This window comes from Heterocephalus glaber, unplaced genomic scaffold, assembly GCF_053883595.1.
Source record: "Heterocephalus glaber isolate CG9 unplaced genomic scaffold, H.glaber_assembly_v1.0 deba00001608, whole genome shotgun sequence".
NCBI classification, from domain to species: domain Eukaryota; kingdom Metazoa; phylum Chordata; class Mammalia; order Rodentia; family Bathyergidae; genus Heterocephalus; species Heterocephalus glaber.
The window spans coordinates 39893671-39913258 of record NW_028258379.1 but is presented as its reverse complement, the minus strand read 5'-3'; the positions used below and the strand labels follow the sequence as shown (position 1 = coordinate 39913258).

The 19588-nt window shown below is 65.5% G+C and overlaps 2 protein-coding genes across 16 annotated transcripts; both read right to left on the bottom strand.

Moving 5' to 3' along the window:
- Nucleotides 1-1127: 1127 nt before the first annotated feature.
- Nucleotides 1128-12603, bottom strand: Exoc3l4 (exocyst complex component 3 like 4). Of its 14 annotated transcripts, none has more exons than XM_087195615.1 (15): nt 12462-12603; nt 11732-12219; nt 10932-11074; nt 9846-9931; nt 7820-8238; nt 6620-7268; nt 5853-5964; nt 5649-5771; nt 5309-5409; nt 5089-5169; nt 3611-3725; nt 3176-3295; nt 2943-3095; nt 2400-2560; nt 1128-1657 (listed from the first exon to the last, which is right to left on the bottom strand). In XM_087195615.1, exons 5-15 carry the CDS (start codon nt 8220-8222, stop codon nt 1459-1461), a joined length of 2217 nt encoding a protein of 738 aa, XP_087051741.1. In that variant the 5' UTR covers nt 8223-8238; nt 9846-9931; nt 10932-11074; nt 11732-12219; nt 12462-12603; the 3' UTR covers nt 1128-1458. The 14 variants fall into 14 exon arrangements, with proteins under 14 accessions (XP_087051741.1, XP_087051745.1, XP_087051742.1 ...); XM_087195619.1 differs by having other exon boundaries at nt 11732-11815; XM_087195616.1 differs by lacking the exon at nt 12462-12603 and having other exon boundaries at nt 11732-11815; nt 12051-12455.
- Nucleotides 12604-12639: 36 nt separating this feature from the next.
- Nucleotides 12640-19078, bottom strand: Lbhd2 (LBH domain containing 2). 2 transcript variants are annotated; one of them, XM_021243945.2, is made up of 5 exons: nt 18857-19078; nt 18218-18315; nt 17698-17785; nt 16153-16309; nt 12640-15757 (listed from the first exon to the last, which is right to left on the bottom strand). In XM_021243945.2, the coding sequence occupies exons 3-5, from the start codon at nt 17764-17766 to the stop codon at nt 15669-15671; spliced, it is 315 nt and encodes a 104-aa protein (XP_021099604.1). In that variant the 5' UTR covers nt 17767-17785; nt 18218-18315; nt 18857-19078; the 3' UTR covers nt 12640-15668. The 2 variants fall into 2 exon arrangements, with proteins under 2 accessions (XP_021099604.1, XP_021099599.1); XM_021243940.2 differs by having other exon boundaries at nt 17698-17790; nt 18857-18875.
- Between the last annotated feature and the right edge of the window lie 510 nt (nt 19079-19588).

Below are 19588 nucleotides of genomic sequence, written 5' to 3'. Positions count from 1 at the left end.
GCCTCCCTGGAGAGAACTGGCTGGGACCAGGCAGATGAGCCTCCCCCAGCCCCACCTGCCCCTGCTGGCAACTCCCACTGGGACACCAGTGGCCCTCGGGAACAGTGGTGTCAGGCAGGCAGGGATGGTCAGTGAGTCCCCTGCTCCCCCCTCAGACCCCTCCACTATGGTCAGACAGGCCCTTCTCAGCCCGAACCCCAGTTATGGCAGCCTCAGTTTCTCCCTGGGCACAAGGACTGCCTGTCAGCACCAGTACTCACACTCCCTGCCTCACCCCCAGCTCTGCCTGGAGCCTGGGAACTCCAATTTCTCCACTTCCTTCTTCCTGCCCCACCCCGTCCGCCCTGCCCAAGGAGAGCTGGATATTCCCCTGCCAAGGCCCTGGCCTCTAGCCCTGGTGCAACCGCTGTCAGGGAGGGCACTGCCCTGGCACCTGGTACCCGAGGGGACAAAGTACCCCAGGCACTTGCCTGCTTGCCTGGGGGCTCAGCAGACTCAGACTTGGCCCTGTGTTGCAGCCCAGGTGCGGGGAGAGGTGGTCTGGCCACCGCCCCCCCCCACTGTCCACAGGGCATGGACAGAGCGGGGGCCTGGGAGAGGTGTGTCCCCCACTCACCTTGCAGGGTGGCCTTTGAGACCCTGTGCTCCAGAGATGAAAGTTCACCCAGTGCTTGGGACCTTGGCCACCTGCAGCTACCTGGCCTACCCCAGGAGGGTCAGGGCCAGGCTCAGAGAGGAGGTGAGGCCTGCTTCTCAGCACCACCTTGGGCTTCTCGCAAGCCATGGCAATTAGATTCCCCAGTAGCCTCGCCCTCTGGCCCAAGCCCCACTTCAGGCAGAAGGCGGTTGCAGGTGCACACCCGAGCTGAGGGTCACCACCCGATGCGGGAATTCAAAGCCGAGCACTGCTGGGAAGTCCCTCCTCTGCAACCCAAACACCTCAAGCTGCAGGACAAGCCTGGGCTCTTTCTGTCCCCCAGGCCTGGGCTGCCTGGGATGGGGCTGAGCAATGTGGACCCCGGGCCCCAGGACAGAAGCCGGTTCTGCAGCTGCAGGCAGGGCCTCCCCAGCTCATGCCCACCCCCGCCTCCCACCAGTGCAGTGGGTGGCAGAGACCCCCTCACTGGCCAGCTTGGCCTGGGCCTCCATAGGAAGGCACCAGTTTAATTGACATTTATTTGTAGAATACTCTGTCCTGCACTCTCACCCGGGGGTGGTGGAGACTTTGAAGCGAGAGGCCTTCCCCGGCAGGCAGAATGGAGGGGACCGGGACCGGCTGCCCCAAACTCCCCCACAAATGCCTCAGATGCCTCCATCCTTCTCCGGGCTGAACAGCAAGAGTGGCTGAGGAGGAATATTCCATGACGACTCCGGGCTGCAGAGTCCACTGACTTCCCGGCTCCTAGCCTGGGGGAGGGCAAGGGGGCACCCCCGCCCCAGCCCTCTCAGTCCAGAGCACTAGATGCAGGTGATCAGCACATCCACAGAGACGGGCACCGGGATCTCCTCAAAGAGCACGTGCTTGCGGGCAGGCCTCAGGCCCCCAGGCCCTGCCCCAGCTGCAGCCCTCAGCAGGTTTTGCGAGTGCTGCAGCAGGCGGTGGTTCCGACGGCGGCCCAGTCTGCGCAGAGCCAGGATGGCCAGCACATGGTCGCGCCTGCAGAGAGGAGATGGGCACACTGCAGAGCACTCCCCAACACCCCAGCTCCTGGATGCCGGGAACCGGGCTTGGGAGGAAGTGTGAGTCATGCAGCATTCCAGGAGCCCAGTGAGGCCGGATCACCTGGGCCAGGAGGAGGCTCCAGCGGAGGCAGTGTAGACCCTGCACTGTGTGGGAGCATAGTGGGTGGCTCGAAGGCCCAGGCCACACAGGGACCCAGGGAGTCCTGGGGCAGGGTTGCACCAGGCTGGGGAACCCCGGGGATGGCTCTGATCCACACTTGGGAGACCGCTGGCCCCCTGAGGCTGGGGCAGGGAACTCTCCCTGAGGGTGGCAGGCCCGGGAAGGGGCTGGATCAGGGGCTTTCTGTGGCCTCCCCATCCTGGAATGTCCAAGCCTGGGGAGGACTGAACCGGGATTTCCAAGGGCCTTGATGATTCACAGTGGCCCTCCCACCCCGGGATCAAAACCTCCGAATGGGGTGGGTTCACACCTGCCCCTCGGATTCCAGAGAGTGTGTACCCTCCACCCCAGGGCTGATGAAGAACGGTCCAGAATACTCGTGAGTGGAGGGGCACCCTGCCCAGCCTGAGCTCCAAGGTTGCCTCACACCCACAGGTGCATGCAGGGCTTGAGCCCCATCTGACCCCACCAACCCACCCATCCCTCTCTGTCTCCCTCTGCCCACACCCCCAGGTTGCTTCCAGGCTCTCTGTGGGGGCGCTGGTGGGCTACGCACCTGATGTCGGGGAAGCCCTGGATGAGTGTCTCCAGGTGACGCCGGATGTCATCTTTGTATGTCTCGCCCAAGATCTCAGCCACGCACGGTATGGCCTGGTTCAGCCACGTGGCTTCAGAGCCCTGCAGAGACCGGGAGGCTCGAGGGTGCAGATTCAGCACCTCGGGGAACCCCCAGGTGCAGCATCAGTGTCCTCCATCCTGTGTGTGTGCAGATGGGACAGCCTGGCCCGACCTGGCAGTTCTGCCTGGAATCACACTGAGTGGAGCCAGCAGCCCAGTAAGGGCTGGGTGCGAGGGGCCTCCAGATGGGGCTGCATCACCCTGTCTTCCCCGAGAGCCCCAGGCTGTATGCAAGTGCGGCCTCCACCCAGCTGGCCCCCATAGGCCTGAGCCCTGGCCCCGCCATCTTGGCAGAGAGGGGCCAGAACTAGGGCACAGTGACTGCCCCCATGGAACAGCTTTCTCTCCGGGAGGAGCAGAACAGAACCGGGCACCAATCCAGGGTGGAAGCGAGGGCTCCTGGGGCAGATGCTGCTCCTACCAAGTCCTGGAATGTTTCACTGATGGCCTGGGCATCCTCGCTCATCTTCTGGGAGCCACGCACGCGCTCCTCGCCCCGGAAGCGCTTGTGCGGCCTCAGCACCTGAGCCAGGTACTCTCGGACCACAAAGCGGTGCGCCTCCTGCAGCACCTCCTGGAGGGCAGGGCAGGGTCAGGGCTGGGGTCAAGGACTAGGTCCTGGACACACTGGCCCAGAACCCTTCCCTGCCTTACCTGGGCCACTGGAGGGGCCACATGTGTGAGGTGGCGTGCAAAGGCCTTCACCTTGTCCATGAGGGGACACAGCATGTCCTGAGTCAGCCAGCTCTTGATGCACACGACCCTGAAGAGGGGCTGGGTGGGGTGTAGGGGTGAGACAGGTGCACCTTCCTGTCCCATGCTGGGGTCCCTGGTGCCGTCCCCTCCTAGCCAGGCACCACTATGTGCTCTGGGGATGCGTGGGGGGCTGGTGAGGGGCCTTGGGTCCTGGTGGTGGGATCGCAATGGAAAGGCAGGCACTTCCCAAATGTCCCTGCTTAGCTGGGACATCCGGGTCCCCTCCCACCCTCTGACACACATGCCCCGAAATGGCCCTGGGACCTGGGCTTCAGGGCATAGAAGGCACCTGCTGGGCACAGGAAGTGGGGGAAGATGATCTCTCCCACGCACCTGCACATCACTCTGCAAGCCCTGGAGCAAGTGCTTCTGGAAGTTGTGGATAGCCGCCACCAGGGGCTTCTCCAACTCCTCCAGGGTTCCCGGGAACCTGTCCAGAAGACTGGTCCTGGGGAAGGGCCAGAGCAAGTGGGCACAAGATCACAAGTGATTGGGGGCACAAGAGAGCAAGCTGGGGAGCAAGGTGCAGCACACAGCCTTGGAGCCTGGGCACTGCAGCAGCTCCACTCATTTATACTATAATGTGAAGGGCAGCCCCTGGAGCTGCACAGTGCAGTACCCCTGAGAACAGAGTCAAATGAGGGAACACCACCAACGCCCTGGGAGAGTCACAGAGGGTAGGTCAGCAGGGCGGTGGCACCCCGCTCTGGCAGTTTCTCTCCAGCAGCTCTGGGACAAACCCCCATCCCTCTTGATGGCAATGCAGCATGGCCATATCTGCACAGAACCTCCTGTGGTTCTGCCTCTGCCCTCTAAGGTGACAGCACCCCCATTTCGCTGTCGAGGGAACTGAAGCCAGGCTGGGGACACAGTGTGGCATACAGAGGACCTGCCACTGCCCCCTCAGTCTCCGGCACAGTGGAGCAAGGTGCTTGGGAGTCAGGCACTTGGTGGGTGCATGGCGGGGGGCCAAGCGTCATTTCCACCCTCGCCTCCACTATCCCACAGGTACAGGCACAGGGTCTGGGGAGAAATGCCTCTGGGGCAAGCATCAGCACTGAGCCGGGCACCTCCAGGGGCCCACACAGACCCCACAGGGACCGGTCCTCCCAGGCTGAGACTCAGCCCTAGGGCCCAGGGGCAGAGGCTCTGGTCCCGGTGTTAGAAGAGCAAAGAGGGACACAGACAGCGACTCGTCCCAGGCACACAGCTGGCACCTGGCAGTGCTGGATCTGAGCCCAGACAGGGCAGCCGAGAGTCTGTGCTCCTTCAACAGCTGGCACATCTGCAGGAGACACTGACTGCTCCGGCAGCGGCCAGCACCACCCATGCTGGGGTGTCAGGGAGGCCTCCACCCAGGAGAGGAAGAAGCTGGACTGGGAGGAAGGGAGGAAAGAGACCACACCCAGGGATGAGGGCACGGCCCCCCTCGGCCTGTGACGGCCGGACAGGGGCTCTGCTGGGCCAAGGAAAGTCGCTGTGGCAGGAGTAGGAGGGAGGGCACGGTCCCTGCAGGTGTCCAGAAGCTCCACGCTAGGGGAGGGACCAGCCCCTTGTCACCCGGGTTCAGGCTTCTCTCTCCATCACGCACGGAACCGAGCCCCTCTGCCCATCGCGCGCAGGCACACGCGCGCATGCACACACGCACACTCTCTCTCTCTCTCTCTCTCTCTCTCTCTCTCTCTCTCTCTCTCTCTCTCTCTCTCTCACACACACACACACACACACACACGCACGCACTTCGCCTCTCCCTGGGTTTCAGGGGCTCGCACGCCCCCTGCTGGCGGCGCAGCCACAGGCTCAGGACCCACCTGAGCTCCTCGCAGGCGTTGATGTAGGCGCCCAAGTGCTGCTCGCTCGCCGCCCCCGACTCCAGCAAAGCCTTCTCAAACCTGGGCAGCGCACTCAGAGAGCTCAGTCTGCGCTCCCTGGGAGCCCTGGGTGGGGCGCACACTACCCACCCCCACCGCCCTCGGCCCCACACCCACCGCCCTCGGCCCCACACCCACCGGCCCGGGGACGCTCACGCACCTGGGCACAAAGAGGCGGAGCGCGCGCCCGCAGATCCGCAGGGTGGTGGCTTCGAGCTCGGCAGAAATGGCGCTGGCCGCCTTCACGTGCTCCGCCACCAGCTGGGGACGACGCGCAGCTGAGCGCGGTGGGCTCGCGGCCGGGGCCCAGTCTGCCACCCGGCGGCCGGTGACACCTCCAGCCCACCCCGCTCTAACTGGTCTTGGCTCTAGCTTTCAACGCCCCAACCTGAGCGTTACCTCCCCCCACCCGGGTCCACCAGCCTTGCCAGGTCCCCGGCCCCCCTGGGCTCCCAGCTCCTGGGAGGGGCCGCAAGAGTGGATGTGGGTCCCCCGCGCACCATGTGGATGTCCGTGGACAGCGGCGCGCGGTAGCGGCCCTGCAGCACCTCGGGGGCCTCGGCCGCTGCCCAGCGGCTCTGCTCCAGCTGCAGGATGCGTTCGAAGCAGCTCCAGATCTTGCTCTGGGGGCGGGGCGGACGGGGTGAGGGGTGCTTCGGACGAGGAGGAGCCCGGCCCAGCCCCAGCCCCGGGAGCCGGCCTACCTCCAGGAAGTGGGTGTAGTCGCTCTCCAGCTGCGCCCACACGTCGGGCGCCAGGAGCGGAGGCAGCGGCTCCGCGGGCAGAGCCAGGTCCGGGGCATCCAGAAAGTCAGGGCTGGAGGCGAGGAGGGCGGGTTGCTGAGGGGCGGGTGGGGCTGGGCTACAGCCACGCGCTACCCCAAGTCTAAAGCTCAGGGCGCTGGTCACACTCCGCTCGGCCTCCAGGGGTCGGGCCGGCACCTCCCTCCCGGAAGCGTCTGAGCACTAGCTCAGAATGCTTAAGGAGCGGTCGAGAGGGCCCCGCCAGGGTGCCTCGGGTGAGCTCCACCCGCGTGCTCGGCGAGCACCCGGGGCTGCCCCCGCCCAGCCTGCTGGTGTTCGGAACCCAGGACCTCGACCCACGCCTGCCTATGGGACCCGGGAGTTCATCCCGGAGGGCTCGGCCTCCGTCAGGGTCACGCAGCACGGAGCGGAAGAGCGCGCCGTGGGGGAGGCGCGCCCGCAGGTGTCCTGCCCTGAGGGGCCCTTCCTAACGCAGGCGCGGGCACCTGTGCACGGCAGGAGCCGCTCACTGCTCTGCGGGGCACCTGCGCAGGTGGCCCTTGGGCAGGCACACCTGGGGTGGGAACACGAGTAGCCTGACAGGAAGGGAGGCGTGGCGGTCCGTCTTCGGCGCCTGGCAGCGCCAGCGAGGGGCTGGAGCTCAAAGCTGCGCAGCGCCCCGGGAGCGAGCTCCGAGGGCCCCTGCTCGGCCTGGGCCCGCGCCTCACCTGCCGTAGATGTTGGCGGCCCAGTCCAGCAGGAGGTACAGCTGTTCACAGCCGCGGGCGCCGGGCGCAAGCTCCTGCAGGCGCTGGGCCACAGCACCGTGGAAGGCGCGCAGGTAGGTCTCCCACGCGGGGAGGCCGACGGCCGCGTACGCGGGCTGCACCTCCAGGTGCACCTTCTGCAGGTCGCCGCGAACCAGGCCACCGAGCTCGGCCAGAAGCTGGGCCAGGCCGGGCGCGCCCTCCGCGGCCTCAGCGGTGGCGCCCACCGCCCGCACGCGATCCTGCGCGCTCCGCCGCACCGCGTCTTCCCAGTGCTGGCGCCAGTGGCGCGGGGTGCGCAGAAAGTCGCCGTCGGCGGGCGGCGCCGGGTGGGCCTCCTCCTCCGCGCGCACTACGAGCGCCAGCTCGGTCAGCGTCGCCGCGGGCACGCCCTCGGGGCTCAGGGTCTCGCGCACGATGGCGCCCAGCTCGGCCGCCAGCCCATCGTAAAGCAAGCACACGTCCATGGCGCGCCGCGCGTAGGCCGTGGGGTCCTGCGCAAAGGTGTGGGAGGTCTTCTCCGCCACCAGCCGCGTCTCCTGGTGTCGCAGCTGCTTGAACGCCGCCACCAGCTGCCTCTCAGTGATGAGGTCGGCCACGGATTTGCTTTCTGCGAGGGCAGTGAGAAGCGGGGTGATGAGAGGATCTGGGCCCGGCCCGGATGCCCTGCGTCCCGTCCCGTGGAAAGCCTCAGACCCTGCTGGGAAGAGCCCCTTGGTGCAGCTCCTCCCTCCCCGCCCACAGCCCCTACCCCCTCGCTCCACCCCTGCTGAGCTCTGTGGGTGTGGGTGTGCGGGGGGGGGGGGGGGCTCCTGGGCATCCCCAATTGCAGGTCTAATAGGGTCAGAGCTCAGGCCGCGTGTCCCACTGTCCGGGGTCAACGTTTCCCGCTGCTCTGCTCTCTGCCACTTCCTTACCCCAGGCCCTCAACTTCTACAGTGGTGGAGATATAGGTTCAAATCCCAGCTCGAGACTCAGGAGTCAGCCTCGCGGAGCTTCACTCTCTCATGGGCCGGGGTCCCTTGCTAAGATGGTGTAAGAACTTGAAGTTCGATTGTACAGGAAAGCAGTGTGGGTGTGGGAGAGTTGGGAAGCCCAGGCTCAGCTGCTGCCCCCTCAGCCTCAGTCCGCCCTCGCTCAGTGTAGTCATGGAGCCCTAACCTGCCTCCCGCTGCGGCTCCTCAGGCCCCACCCCGGATGCTGCCTGCTGGCTGGTACCGCCCGTGACCACAGAGGGCTCCTTTGGCACAGTGGCAACCTGGGACTGGGCCGAAGCCGGGCCTTGCCCCACAGCTCGCCGGAACGACTGGAGCAGGGAGCCCCGGGAGCTTCGCTGGAGCCGGCCCGGGTCCTCCTTGGGCCGCTGGCTGGAGCCCCGAGGGCTTGCCCAGGATAAGGCCCGGCGAAAGGTGCCCAGGCCCAGCCTGGTGGAGTCCACGTGGTGGGCCTTGGGCTCCACCCCACTGTTCGCCCCCAAAGTGCCCCAGGCTGGTGTCGCTGGCCCTCCAGGCTCCTGGGGGCTTCGCAGCTCAGTTCCAGGGGTCACCTTCCGTGGGGACAGCATCTCAGCAACAGGAGGCCTGGGGACGAGAAGGGGGCTCAAAAAGCCGGGAGGGCACCCTGGTGCCACCCAGCAACGAGGTCCCGTTGGGCTTGGCCAGACCCAGCTGGTCAGGGACGGCGTCCTGGCAGGGGCAGCATCCCTGAGCCGTCAGGAAGGAAGCACCTGAGGCCCATGCCCGGCTGCGGGTAGGATGTGGGTCCTTCTCCCACCAGGGAGCCTGCGCTGACAACACCCTCAGGCAGGGTCTCCCCAGGTGCCTCCATTATCCAGTCTGCCAGGCCCAACTTCCCATCAGAACTGGGGCGAGAAGCTGCAGTGGCTCCTGGGGCCCAGCCTACCCACAGCCCGCAGGAGGGCAGGGCTGTGACCACATCCCGGCCGCCTCAGTCCTAAAACGCCCCCAGCCCTCCCTCCAGAAGCCCCTTCCTGGCCTTTTGGAACTCCCGGCTCACCCCTACCCCCAAAGCAGGAGCGGAACCCACCCCTGCCCTGCTGTCAGGGAGCCAGAGGCCAAGGCCACCCTGCTCTTGCCCAGGGGAAGGCGGTGGGAGGAGCCTCGGTCTATATTTAGCTGGGGCTGGGGGCTTCCGTGTTGTTCTCCCTCTGCACCTCCCCCTTGCTCCCCAGGCCTCCACAGCGCAGAGTGGGACCAGGCACCCAAGGCTGTGGGGGCCCCCAGAGCCTGGCTGTTTGCTCTTCTGGCTTTTGCTGATGTGGGGCAGGAAGGAGGAGGGGGACTTCCGGGGTCAGGATGGGGCTGGGCATTGCCTAGCAAGGTCACACTTCACTCTCGGAGAACTGAGGCCCCGAGAAAGGCCCAGCCCGCTGCCACCACAGACCGAGCTGAAGCAGAGCCCTCAGCCCCTCTCCCGGCTCCCTGCCACCCCCACAAAGCCCAGGCTGCAGCGGCATCAGACCCGGGGGACGTGGGGCAGGAGCCGCCCCTCCCGGGTCTCAGTTCCCAGTGCACATCAGGGCCCCGACCCTCACCCACACCCCGAATGGCGTCTGGGGCACTGGGCCTACCCCCCTCAGGCTCCGGAGGCCCCAGGCAGCTGGAAGGAGCCCCAGGCAAGGGAGCCGGCCCAGGTGATTGATGGGGCCTTATCCGCCCCACCCCGGCCACAGGTCACCATCCTCCCCCGAGCCAGGGTTCAGGGACCCTGCCCTGCTCAGACCTGACCCCCATGCGGCAGGGACTGCCCTCACGGCCTCCCTGGCCTCCGTCCCGGCTCCCTCGGTGCCTGGCACAGGGGTGGTGCCTGGACAGAAAGTACCATAAGGGACAGTTCCGGCCAGGCTGCCCCTGCCCTGCCCCTGGGTGGCTCTGGCTCCCTGTCACCAGCTGTTGTGGTGAAGGAGGACGTGGGCCTGTGGTTGGGCATAGGAAATACAGATGGAGACAACAGAAGCCATAGCTAAGGCTGCAACTTCGAGATGCAGCCAGGGTCACCCAAGGGATCCATTTCAGATCCCCTGGGTTAACGGATGCTCTTTCCTTTCAAAGCCTTCAGATTCCATATTCCTTAAGGACACTGCGAGTCCATAAATTGGCTTGGCTGAGAAGGTGAAAAGCAGGAACCTGATCTTAAGGTAAAGAAACAGCAGTCAAAGAATGCTTACCCATCTAAAAAAGAAAAACAGAGCTGGGGATTTGGCTCAGTGGTTCCACCACCTGCCTCACAAGCACAAGGTCCCAAGTTCTATCCCTGGTGCCAAAAAAAAGAGAAAAACAGCTCCTGTCTGTAAAGCAGTCCACTGTCCTTCCAGATTACGTGATGGCTTCACCACCCACCCCAGGAAACTGCACTTCTCTCTCCTGGGGGCTCACTCTCTTTGAGTGTGCACTTTAAAATTTCTTCTTAGAGCCAGGCGTAGGGGCACACACCTGTAATCCTAGCACTTGGGAGGCTGAGGCAGGATTACCTTGAGTTTAAGGCCAGCCTGGGGTGCAGACTGAGTTCAAGACCAGCCTGACGGACACTCAAAAATACAAAACAAAACAATTCTGCCTAATAAATCCCTTATGTCTCTTACTGAGGCGTCCTGCAGCCTCTGTCTGTGGGGAAGTCAGTGAACTGCGGTTTATCCCGAGCACAGAGTGAAGTTGGGCTCCTCTCACTTTGAGAACCTCCTAGGACCCTGTCTGGTGACAGGCCTGACTTGCTGGCATGGCAAGGAGGTCACACTTAGTAAGCACCTGCGTATGTCCTGCCCAGCACCTGACACAGCCAGGCCCCCAAGACTCAGCGCTAGGGGTGTCATTTTTCCTGCCTCATAGGGAAGCTAATGCAGAAGGGGCCGGGTCCTGCCTCAGTCCACCCAGCTCAGCGGTGGGGAGCTGGATGGAGCCAGGGCTCAGGGCTGCTGCCAGGGGCTCCTGGCCCCAAAGAAGACCCACAGTGGGGAGCGGGGCTCAGAAGGGTCCGTCCACCTGTGGTCCTCTCCTAGACTGCAGCCACCCTGCCTTGACCCTGCAGCTGCCAACAGCTTCCTTCCCCTGCTCCAAACCCTTCCGTGGCTCCCCTGCTGCCGGCGAGCCCCAAGCCTGGCATTCAGAGCCTGCTTCCTGGACTGACCTTCCTCCAGCTTTCCACCTTAGGGTGGTCTGCACCCCTCCAGCCCCACGGGCCCCCCTGTCTGCACGTCCTACCCCCCACCTCCCTCCAGGTCCCCCCCACCTCCATTGGTCCGCTCCCCACATCCGACCTGGGCTGCAGGGTGCAGGGGTATCCACACCTCCACGGAGTCCTCAGTGTTCTGCCAGGGGTCCAGAGCCGTCCCTGCAGGGGCCTGGCCTCCTCCCTGGCCTGGAGCCTCGCCACCCCAGAGCACCAGCGAGGATCAGCACGCTGTACCCCATGAGGGACGCCCTGTTATCCCCAGGCTGGCCACTTGCAGAGCTGGCACCATGGCCTTCGCTGTGAGTCCCCAGCCGGGCCTCTCCCCTCTGCCTGCCCATGTTCCTCTCGGGCCTCTCTCTGGCTCCTTCTGTCCCCTCTCCTGGTAGCCTCGGGTCCCTAGTGGGGCTCAGCAGTGCTGAGCCCATGGTCCTGCACACCCTGGCGGCTGAGCCCTGGACCCTGGCCTGCTCTGTCCAGGCTGGGCCAGTACAGCCCTGCAGGGCCAGCTGCGGCTGGGAGTGTCACACAGAAGACCCCGTCATTGGAAACTTCCATCCTGGGCACCCGGGCCCAGAGCAAGAAGTAAGGTCTGGGCATCACCCTGCCTCCCGCCCCAGCCCGCTTCGGCCCTGCTGTCCCAGCCCACTGTCCAAGGATCCGTCCTCTTCCCAGGCCTCCTGGGTGCTCCCTGCACCCCCAGCCTGAGACTGGCCCAGTGCCCCCCTCAGAAGTAGCCCGGGGTGTGGCTGACTGTGAAGGCCTTGGGTTTGATCCGTCAGAGTAGCCACTGCCACTGCAGGCAGCCGAGTGGCTGTGCCCGGGCCATGGCCCCTCCGACCTCCCCACAGCCCCCCACCCCCTGCTCGCACCCCCCTAACCGCTCGCCTTCCATCTTGGACGTGTCTCCCGGAGCCGTCAGGAGGCTGCTGGACCCTGAGGCTACCCTGCATACGAGCGAGACAGCGTCTCCTAAAGCAAGGAAAGGATAAGGGCACGTGTCTCACTGCCACTCTTCAGCGTTTGGCTGGAAGAATTACCGCAATCAATAGGCAAGAGGCGCAAGAGCGCCCCCTCCTCGGTGCCACAAGGCCTATGCGCCCCCTGGCTGCTACCTCCAGAAGTGCAGCCGCCTCCTTTCCTGGCCGTTCCAGACCCCTAGGGCTTCATCTTCACCCCTTCACACCCAGCACGGAGAAGCACTCACCTCGCCTGTGCAGCAAAGCACAGGCTGCTGTCCTGGCCCACAGCGACCTCAGCCTCACCTCGTCCAGCTGCCACCTCCCTCCAGGCGCAGCAGAAGTGGCTCCTCCTCCCAGAACTCAGTCCACACCTGTTCTGGCCTCAGTCCCTGCCCAGGGCGCCTTCTCCCATGACTGAGGGATAATTACAGGGCCTGGTGTCCCCGAGCAGGGAGTGGGCTGACCCGGCCTGGGCCGGCCAGCGGGTGACAGGCGCGGAGGACGGCATCCTGGGGGATCTAAGGCTGAGCGTGTGCCCATATCCCAGGTGCCCCAGTGCCCCTGGGCGCGGTCATCCTAGGGGGCCACAGCCAGAGCTGGAACAGTGCCAGTCCCCGAATCCCTGCCCGCTGTCCCCGCACCCTGTGCCCTCATACCTGCTGGGTGAGCGGACCCAGCCCTGGCGCAGGGTGCCCGCAGAAGCCAGGCGAACGGGGCCCTGAGAACTGGGCTGGGCATGGGAGCTCCGAGGAGTCAGGGCCAGGCTGCTGCCCAGGCTGGTGGCGGACAGCTGGGACTTCCCGGCCGCCAGGCCCCGCCCCGCCCCGCCCCCAGACCTTTCCCTTTCAGAGAATTCCCCACCCCTCCCCCAGCCTGGACCCAGCCAAACTTTGATCCGGGCAGCACAGCACAGGGTCATGGGCCAGGGTTCAGAGGGATGGAGGACAGCTCTGAGGACTGGCAGTGGGGTGACAGGTCTACCAGCCCCTTCTGCGGTCAGGGCAGAGGGTCTCTCTCCAGGGAAGGGCATGGACTCGCCTGTCCACCAAGCTCACCCCAAAGCCCCTGCGCCCACTGAGACGCAGGTCCTAGGTGAAGGGCGATCCCAGGGATAGCCTGGGTGCAGCTGGGAGCCACACACTGCTCCTGAGCCGGAAGAGGGGACACACGGTGACTCAGGAGTGACTTCAGCCGTAGAGGGCCAAGCCTGAGTCCGCCAAGCTGGGAATGCGGGCAGCAGGTCAGATTCGAGCAGCCCCAGCCTTCCTGGGGGCATTCCACTGTGAGCGTCTGGAAAGGAACCCGGGAAAATCTGCAGGGGCAGATCCAGGCCTGTCCGCCCAGGAGAGCCAGCTGAGCACAGCAGGGAGGAGCTGGACTGCGTCTTCAGCTCAAGGCCCTGAGCTGGACGCTGCATCCGGGGCCGGGACTCTGGCGCCTCTCCTCCACCCGAGGGCGGCCACCTCCTTGGCGGGCGTGGGTGTCCTTACGCCCAGCTCCACCTCTGTCCCGGGGAAGGTCGACCCTGACAGCCTCATTTTAACTTAGGATCCCTTAAAGACCCTAGCTCCTGAGGTCTGGGGTTCAGACGTGGGCACAAGGATGGGGGCCAGCAGCATTCAGCCCCTGTAGACTGGAAGATATCCAGACACTGTGGGCCCCAGGCCATCAGACTCAGGGAGCCCGGCACCTCTCCAGGCAGCCCTCAGCTGCCCACCTGAGGGGCCAGCCCCTCTGTGGGCTCCCTGAGTGTGTGTGTGTGTGTGTGTGCGCGACCCTGGCCAGGCCTCTCCGCCAGCTCCTGCAGCCACCCCACTGGCCTCCCATCCCTTGTGTCTCCAACAGCTGTGACCGGGATACAGGCAGTCACAACTAGAGGGGACTTTCCAGTGACCTCCCCGGGGCACCCAGCTACCTCCGGGCCCTGGGACCTCCTGTCAGGTCTCCTCCATCCAAGTCATGTCTGAGCAGCCTGAGGTGCCCGGGGTGGGGGTGGGCTGCTCCCTGAGCGCCCCCAAACTCCCGGAAGCACCCCAAGTCTGCTCAAGCCATGCTTCTTTTATTCTATTTCCCCCCAACTTTCTCAGTAAAATCCCTGTGAAAAACTCCAGGCCTCCGCTCGGGAGCCAGGCACAGGCCGACCTGGGGTCAAAAGGGAGAGCAGGGACCACTGAGAGAGACAGCGCTGCCCGGGCCTCAGTTTACCCCTCTGTAAAATAGGGGTGTCGTTGGGATTAAGTGGGTTCATGTCGCTGAGCACTGCACCTGCTCCCAGGTAGGAAAGTGCAGCGAGAAGCCGCCCAGGTGCCTGCGGTCCTCGGCGCTTGTGGATGACACCTGGAAGCAGACGGTCGGCGGAGGTGGGCATCCCACCGCACTGCAGCCGGTCCGCGGTGCAGAATGGCGGCCCGAGCCCCCTGTGCCCTCCGGGCTGGGGCATAGGGGGGCGGCGCCCACTCCCGAGCGCCCGCGGGGGCCCCTTCACCTCGGGGCTGCGATTTCCCCTCCGCAGTGACCCCAGCCACCGCCAGGGGCAGCCGCAGGCCAATTCTGGGGCGTTCGCTGCCAGGCCGGGCCCGCGAGGGGCGGGGCATCCCAGCCCCGAATCGGCTGCTCCAGTCTTGCGCGCTCAGACCCTTCAGGTTCTAGGTTCAAGGCCTGGTCCTCTCCACGTGGAACCCCTGGCAGATGGTGAGCCCAGCAAGGGTATAGCGTGGGGCCTGTCTGAGCCGGGTTTTGGGCGACCTGGAGTTCTGTCCCAGCACAGCTGCGTCGTGTTTCCGGGTAGAAATCTGTCTCATCACCCTGCATTCTGCTCACAGGCCCCGCACTCCGTTCGTTGTTCGTTCAGGCAGCACTTCCTGGGGGGGGTCTGTCCGTACCCTGGCCCCCCCGCACCGAAGCCCCGGTTAACCTCCCCTCCCTGGATCCCTCCCCACAGGAAGGAGGCCAGGAGCCCGACATCTCTCCTAAACTGGGACTTGCCCAGGGAGGGCCCAAGGGACATCCTGGGCCACACAACAACTTGGCCCAGGGTTTAAAATTAAAGCGGCTCCCAGGAGGCCTTCCACACATCACTCCCATTGCTCTGGCATTTGGGGGGTGGAGAGAGGGCTTTATCCATCCTGGGGCCACCGGGGTGCCCTGGGGCCAGTGGGGTGCCTGGAGTCCCCTCCAGTCTGGGCCTGAGCTCTGGGCTGAGCTCACATGTACAGAGCACAGGGTCCTCAGGCTCAGCTCAGGCTGGGAGAGAGGGGCTCTGGACAGTGATCAGCTTCCTGTCCCCAAGCTGATCCCTCCTGCTACAGGACAGAGCCAAGGGACCTTGTTGATGGGTCCCTTGGAGGAACAAGGCCCTTGATGGGACAGTGTCCCACGTGGGTTCTGTGGTTAGCTTAGTGGCTCCCAAGGAGGGGTAGGGAGGCCACCTAGAAGTGGCTAGTCCTGTCCCAGGGGCCCACCCTGAGGCAGAGTAGGAAGGTCTCTAGCAAGGACAGGGCAGGAATGGTATGGCCTTGCCGTCTTCCTTGTCCACCCTGTCCACCCTTCCTGCCAAACAGCCACACAGCCACCCGCCTGGCTCTGTGGAACCCAAACTGCTCAGTCCCTCAGTCCCCACCGAGTGTGCCCACTGGCCACCAGGAAGCGCCTTTATTTCTGCTTTAAACCACTGAACAAGGAGGGTGTGTGCCCAGCCTGGGCCATGTGGAAAATGGCAGGGGCCGAGGTCCTGGCTACCCTGGGGAGGCAGGAGGCTTTGCTGCCCCGTGTCCGGGCAGGCCCCACCCTCTGTGCCCCAGTTTGGCCACCCTGGCCCTGAGGAACCCCAAGCAATCAGCAGAGCCATGCCCTGTCCTCAACTGTCACTGGGCCAGGGGTGCCCGGTCCCCGCAGCTGGCACACTCTCTACCAGTGTCATCCGCTGGTGCTCCTGGCAGACTCGTGGAGGGGGCTGCAGAGATACGAGAGCCTCCATGTTGGGGGCTGCAGCTGGGGCGGGTCCCACGGGTCCGAGGTAAGCCTGTGACAGGCACCCGGCAAGGGCATGCGCCAGGGGTATGAGAAGGGGGAGGCACTGGGCATGGGAGTTCCAGGGAGGGAGGACGAGGACAGCTCTGGAAGCAGCGCCCCTCTTCGTCCAAGAAAAGGGCTGGCGGAGTGAAGGGCGGCCCGGGGCACACTGGGACCTCCCCAGGGCCCAAGATCCGGAGTTACCCAAAGGGCACCAGGGTGGCTGCTGGGCTGGGCCATGGGCGGGTGTGAGCAGGTTGGAAGGGCGGGAAGGGGCCCAGCTCCTCAGGTGACAGTGGCCCCTTGTGTCAGTGCTTCGGGCAGCCTGGCACTCACCTGGCTCAGGCTGGCTCTGAGGAGCTCCCCTCCGGGTGCCCTCTGGGGGCCAGCACAGCTCCCCGCTTTCCACAGCACCCACCTCGCTGGGCTCCACCACGATGGAGGGCAGCCGGGGGCCCAGCCCAGGGCCCTTCTCCCAGGCACCCGCTGCAGCCTGCCAGAGGGTGGGCAGGGTGAGGGCAGCGCCCACCCGGAGCCCTAGGGCGGGGTGAGTCTGGGGCCCTGTGGGGTCCTGGGGGCCAGTTCTCAGCCCCAGAAGCCCCTTCACAGACCGCCTGGGGCTGGAGAGGCGAAGTCACCCCAGAAGCTGGTCCAGGGCCAACACACACTCAGCCACCTGCAGCCCCGAGCCCTGGGCAGCCCCTTCCTGGGGTCTTCCCTCCTGGGCCCTGGGCCTCCTCCCTCTGCTCAGAGGAGCCAGGAAGATGTTGCCATGGCAGCCTGAGCTCTGGCACTCAGCTCTTTGTTCAGTGCCCACACCAGCCCTCCGGGTGCCCTGGGCATCTCTGCCTCCCATTCAAGGCCTTTGCGGGTAGAAGCTGTGGCAGGACCTTGCACCTCACCGTCTCTAGTGCCCAGCCGCCCCCGCCCCCGCCCCCATCTCTGCTGCTAGGACAGCTGCTGGGGCAGGCACACCTTCCCGGGGCGCAGGGGCTCCCAGGAAACGCAGGCGCCCAGCAGGCAGGACTCTGCCAAACAGCCCGGGGAATGCTTCGGCCCCCAGAGCTGGCCCCACAGCAAATTCCAGGCTCTGCCCAGGACCCTCACTAACCAATGACCAGGGGGAGCTGAAGTGTGGGACCGGGGTGCCAGCAGGCTGAGGCACGAAAGAGCAGATGGGCCCGGCTAGGGCTCTGCTCCTCCCTGGCGCCCTCCTCAGGGCCTTTTCCAGAGCCTGACCTGGATGGGGAGGGTGTCCGGGCTGGCAGAGCCTGCAGGGCGGCCATGCCCGAGACCCCGAATGCAGGCGGCCCCAGGTGAGTCTCCCTCCCTGGCCAGCTCCCAGCCCCACTGAGGCTGACGCTCTGGTATTGCACTACCATGCAGCCAGCAAAGTGTGCCCTGGGCTTGGTGGGCAAGCCTCGGTGTCCCCCGGCCAGATGGGGTGCTAAGTCGGCTGGGGTGACTCCCCTTCAACTGCTTTATTCACCAGATGTCTATAGAAGAGAAACCAAGGGCCGGGGATGTAGCTCAGTGGTTCCAGTGCCTGCCTCGCAAATGCAAGGTCCCGAGTTCGATCCCCAGTACCAAAAACTAAAAAAATTAAAAAAAAAAAGAGAAACCAGCCAGGGGTGGTGGTGCACGCCTGTAATCCCAGCACTTGGGAGGCTGAGGCAGGAGGATCACCACAAATACCAGACCAGCCTGGGCTACACAGTGAGACTCTACCTCAGAACATTAAAAATAAATAAATAAATGAGTAACTGCCTCCTCAACTAAGGTGGGTAAACAGGCCGGCAGTGAGGACAGGCATGCCCCAGCTCATGGGTCAGGCTGGAGGCAGACTCCCCCCATCCCACACTGAGGGTCCCAGCCACTCACCTTCCCTGCAGGGCCTCCCATGCCCTGGGCTGGGCCTCCCTCTGACACGGCGGGCTGGGAGGTGCTCATGCTGCCACCACCACCACAGCTGCACTGCAACAGCCTGGAGTGAGGGTCCTCTCCTCCCAGAGCCTGCAAGCTGCTCAGCCCACCCCACAACCAGCCCTGGCCAGATCTGCTGAGCCCCATCACAGGGGCCACTGGACACTGCCACAGTGCCCAGGGCTGTGGGGTATGGGCAGGAGGAGGAGAGACTTCCTGGGAGACCTGCTGGCCTGGTGGGGAGCAGGAGGGAGCAGGGTCCTGGGCAGGGAGTGGCGGGGGGAGGGGGTGAGAACCCAGGCCCCAAGGGGTGCTGAGCCAGGAGGCTGAGAGTAGCATCTGCCATTCCCATCAGCCAGAGCCCAAGGTGCCCAGTTCCTCCAAGAGGGAGAGGGAGGGAGAGACAGAGACTGAGAGAGAGAGACAGAGAGAGAGAGAGAGAGACACACACACACACACACACACGCACACGCACTACCTCTGAGGGACACTGATGTCCTTCCTGCCACGACCATCCACGCGGGCCACGTCCAGGGAGCTCGGCCACAGCCACCAAATCGAGGTTCCGGGAGAGGCCTGGGGGAAGTCAGGGGCCTGGCCTCAGACCCCTGCACGGTGGCCGGAGGTCTGGCAGGCAGAGACCCCGGTGGGCAGTCGGGCGCGGGCTGCCGCTCCGGGTGAGCTCGGTCAGCTCAGGCCCCGGACCCAGGGCGGCCGGGCGGGGCGCCAGGCGGGGGGATCCCGCAGTGCACGGCGGACCCACGGTGCCTCCTCCCTCTGCTCCGGTCCGTCCAGGTCCTGGGCCTCTCAGCCGGGACAGAGACCCAGACGGACGTGGGCGCGAGCGGGGCCCAGAGGGCGCAGTAGGCAGCTCAGCTGCCGCCCCCGCGCCCACCCACACGTGCGCTCAGGTGCGCAGGGTCAGGTGCGCCAGGGCCGCGCCCGAGCCCACGCGCCCCCCAGAGCCCTGCGCCTGTCCCGCCCCCCCCGCTCACCCCGCCCACCCCGCTCACCCCGCTCACCGCCGGGGCGGGTCCGCTCGCTCCCGCCCGCGCCCCGCGCCTCCCGCCTCCGGCCTCCCGGCTCAGCCACCTACGCGCGCCTCATTCACACTCACGCCCTCCGCGGTGGGCGGGGCCGCCTTGGCCGGAGAGCAGGACCGGGGCCCCTGGGGACTGCGCCCTTCAATGTGAGGGCGCAGAGATGTCGGGCGCGGATACACGGGAGGGGACGCCTGCGCTTGGGACGACAGAAGGGAGGAGAGCGGAGGACGCGGGAGCACCAACGCGGGGCGGGCGGGGCGGTCACCGGCGCCCCGCTCCTCCCCATCCCCCAAGAGGAGCAGAGCAGCCCGGGACAGCCAGCCCCGTCCAGCGGGCGCGCAGAAGGCGCCAGGCCCGGCCGGAGAGCGTCATCTCCACCAGACTCCCAGCGCCTATCCACAGCTGCTGTGGGTTCCTTAGCATCCAGCTTCCACCCGCCCGCAGTCCGCCGTCCACTTAGCAGCCACATCTGTCTGCGGTCCAGGCTGCTCAGCCTTCTCCTACCCAGGCACGGTGCAGCGTGGACCTTGCCTCCTGTGGCCTAAGTCAGTGACCCAGCTCAACCTACCCACTCGGCCCGCCCTCCAGCCCCCGCAGCCGTCTCCACCCCACCCCACCCCCCCGCAGCCGTCTCCACCCAGCGGCCAGCGCCCACCCACCCGCAAGCCCCTTAGCCATCCACACCATCACGGCTCTCCCCGTCTGCCCAGAGAGCCACACCCACAAGGTACCAAGCACCAGTACCTCCTGGACACGCCCATCCGTCCAACATTCATTCACCGTGCATGTATCTGCCACCTGTCCAC

Bases quoted from the DNA above. Each gene is read 5' to 3' on its own strand.
- Exoc3l4 (XM_087195615.1), bottom strand. From the start codon at position 8,222: ATGCTGTCCCCACGGAAGGTGACCCCTGGAACTGAGCTGCGAAGCCCC. The intron at 5,772-5,852 runs GTAGGCCGGCTC...CCCCGCCCCCAG, and splicing joins ACTACACCCACTTCCTGGAG to AGCAAGATCTGGAGCTGCTT. The intron at 3,726-5,088 runs GTGGGTCCTGAG...GCCCTTCCCCAG, and splicing joins AACGCCTGCGAGGAGCTCAG to GACCAGTCTTCTGGACAGGT.
- Lbhd2 (XM_021243945.2), bottom strand. From the start codon at position 17,766: ATGAGCACCTCCCAGCCCGCCGTGTCAGAGGGAGGCCCAGCCCAGGGC. The intron at 16,310-17,697 runs GTGAGTGGCTGG...ACCCTCTGGCAG, and splicing joins TGGGAGGCCCTGCAGGGAAG to GCTGCAGCGGGTGCCTGGGA. The intron at 15,758-16,152 runs GTGAGTGCCAGG...GTATCTCTGCAG, and splicing joins TCAGAGCCAGCCTGAGCCAG to CCCCCTCCACGAGTCTGCCA.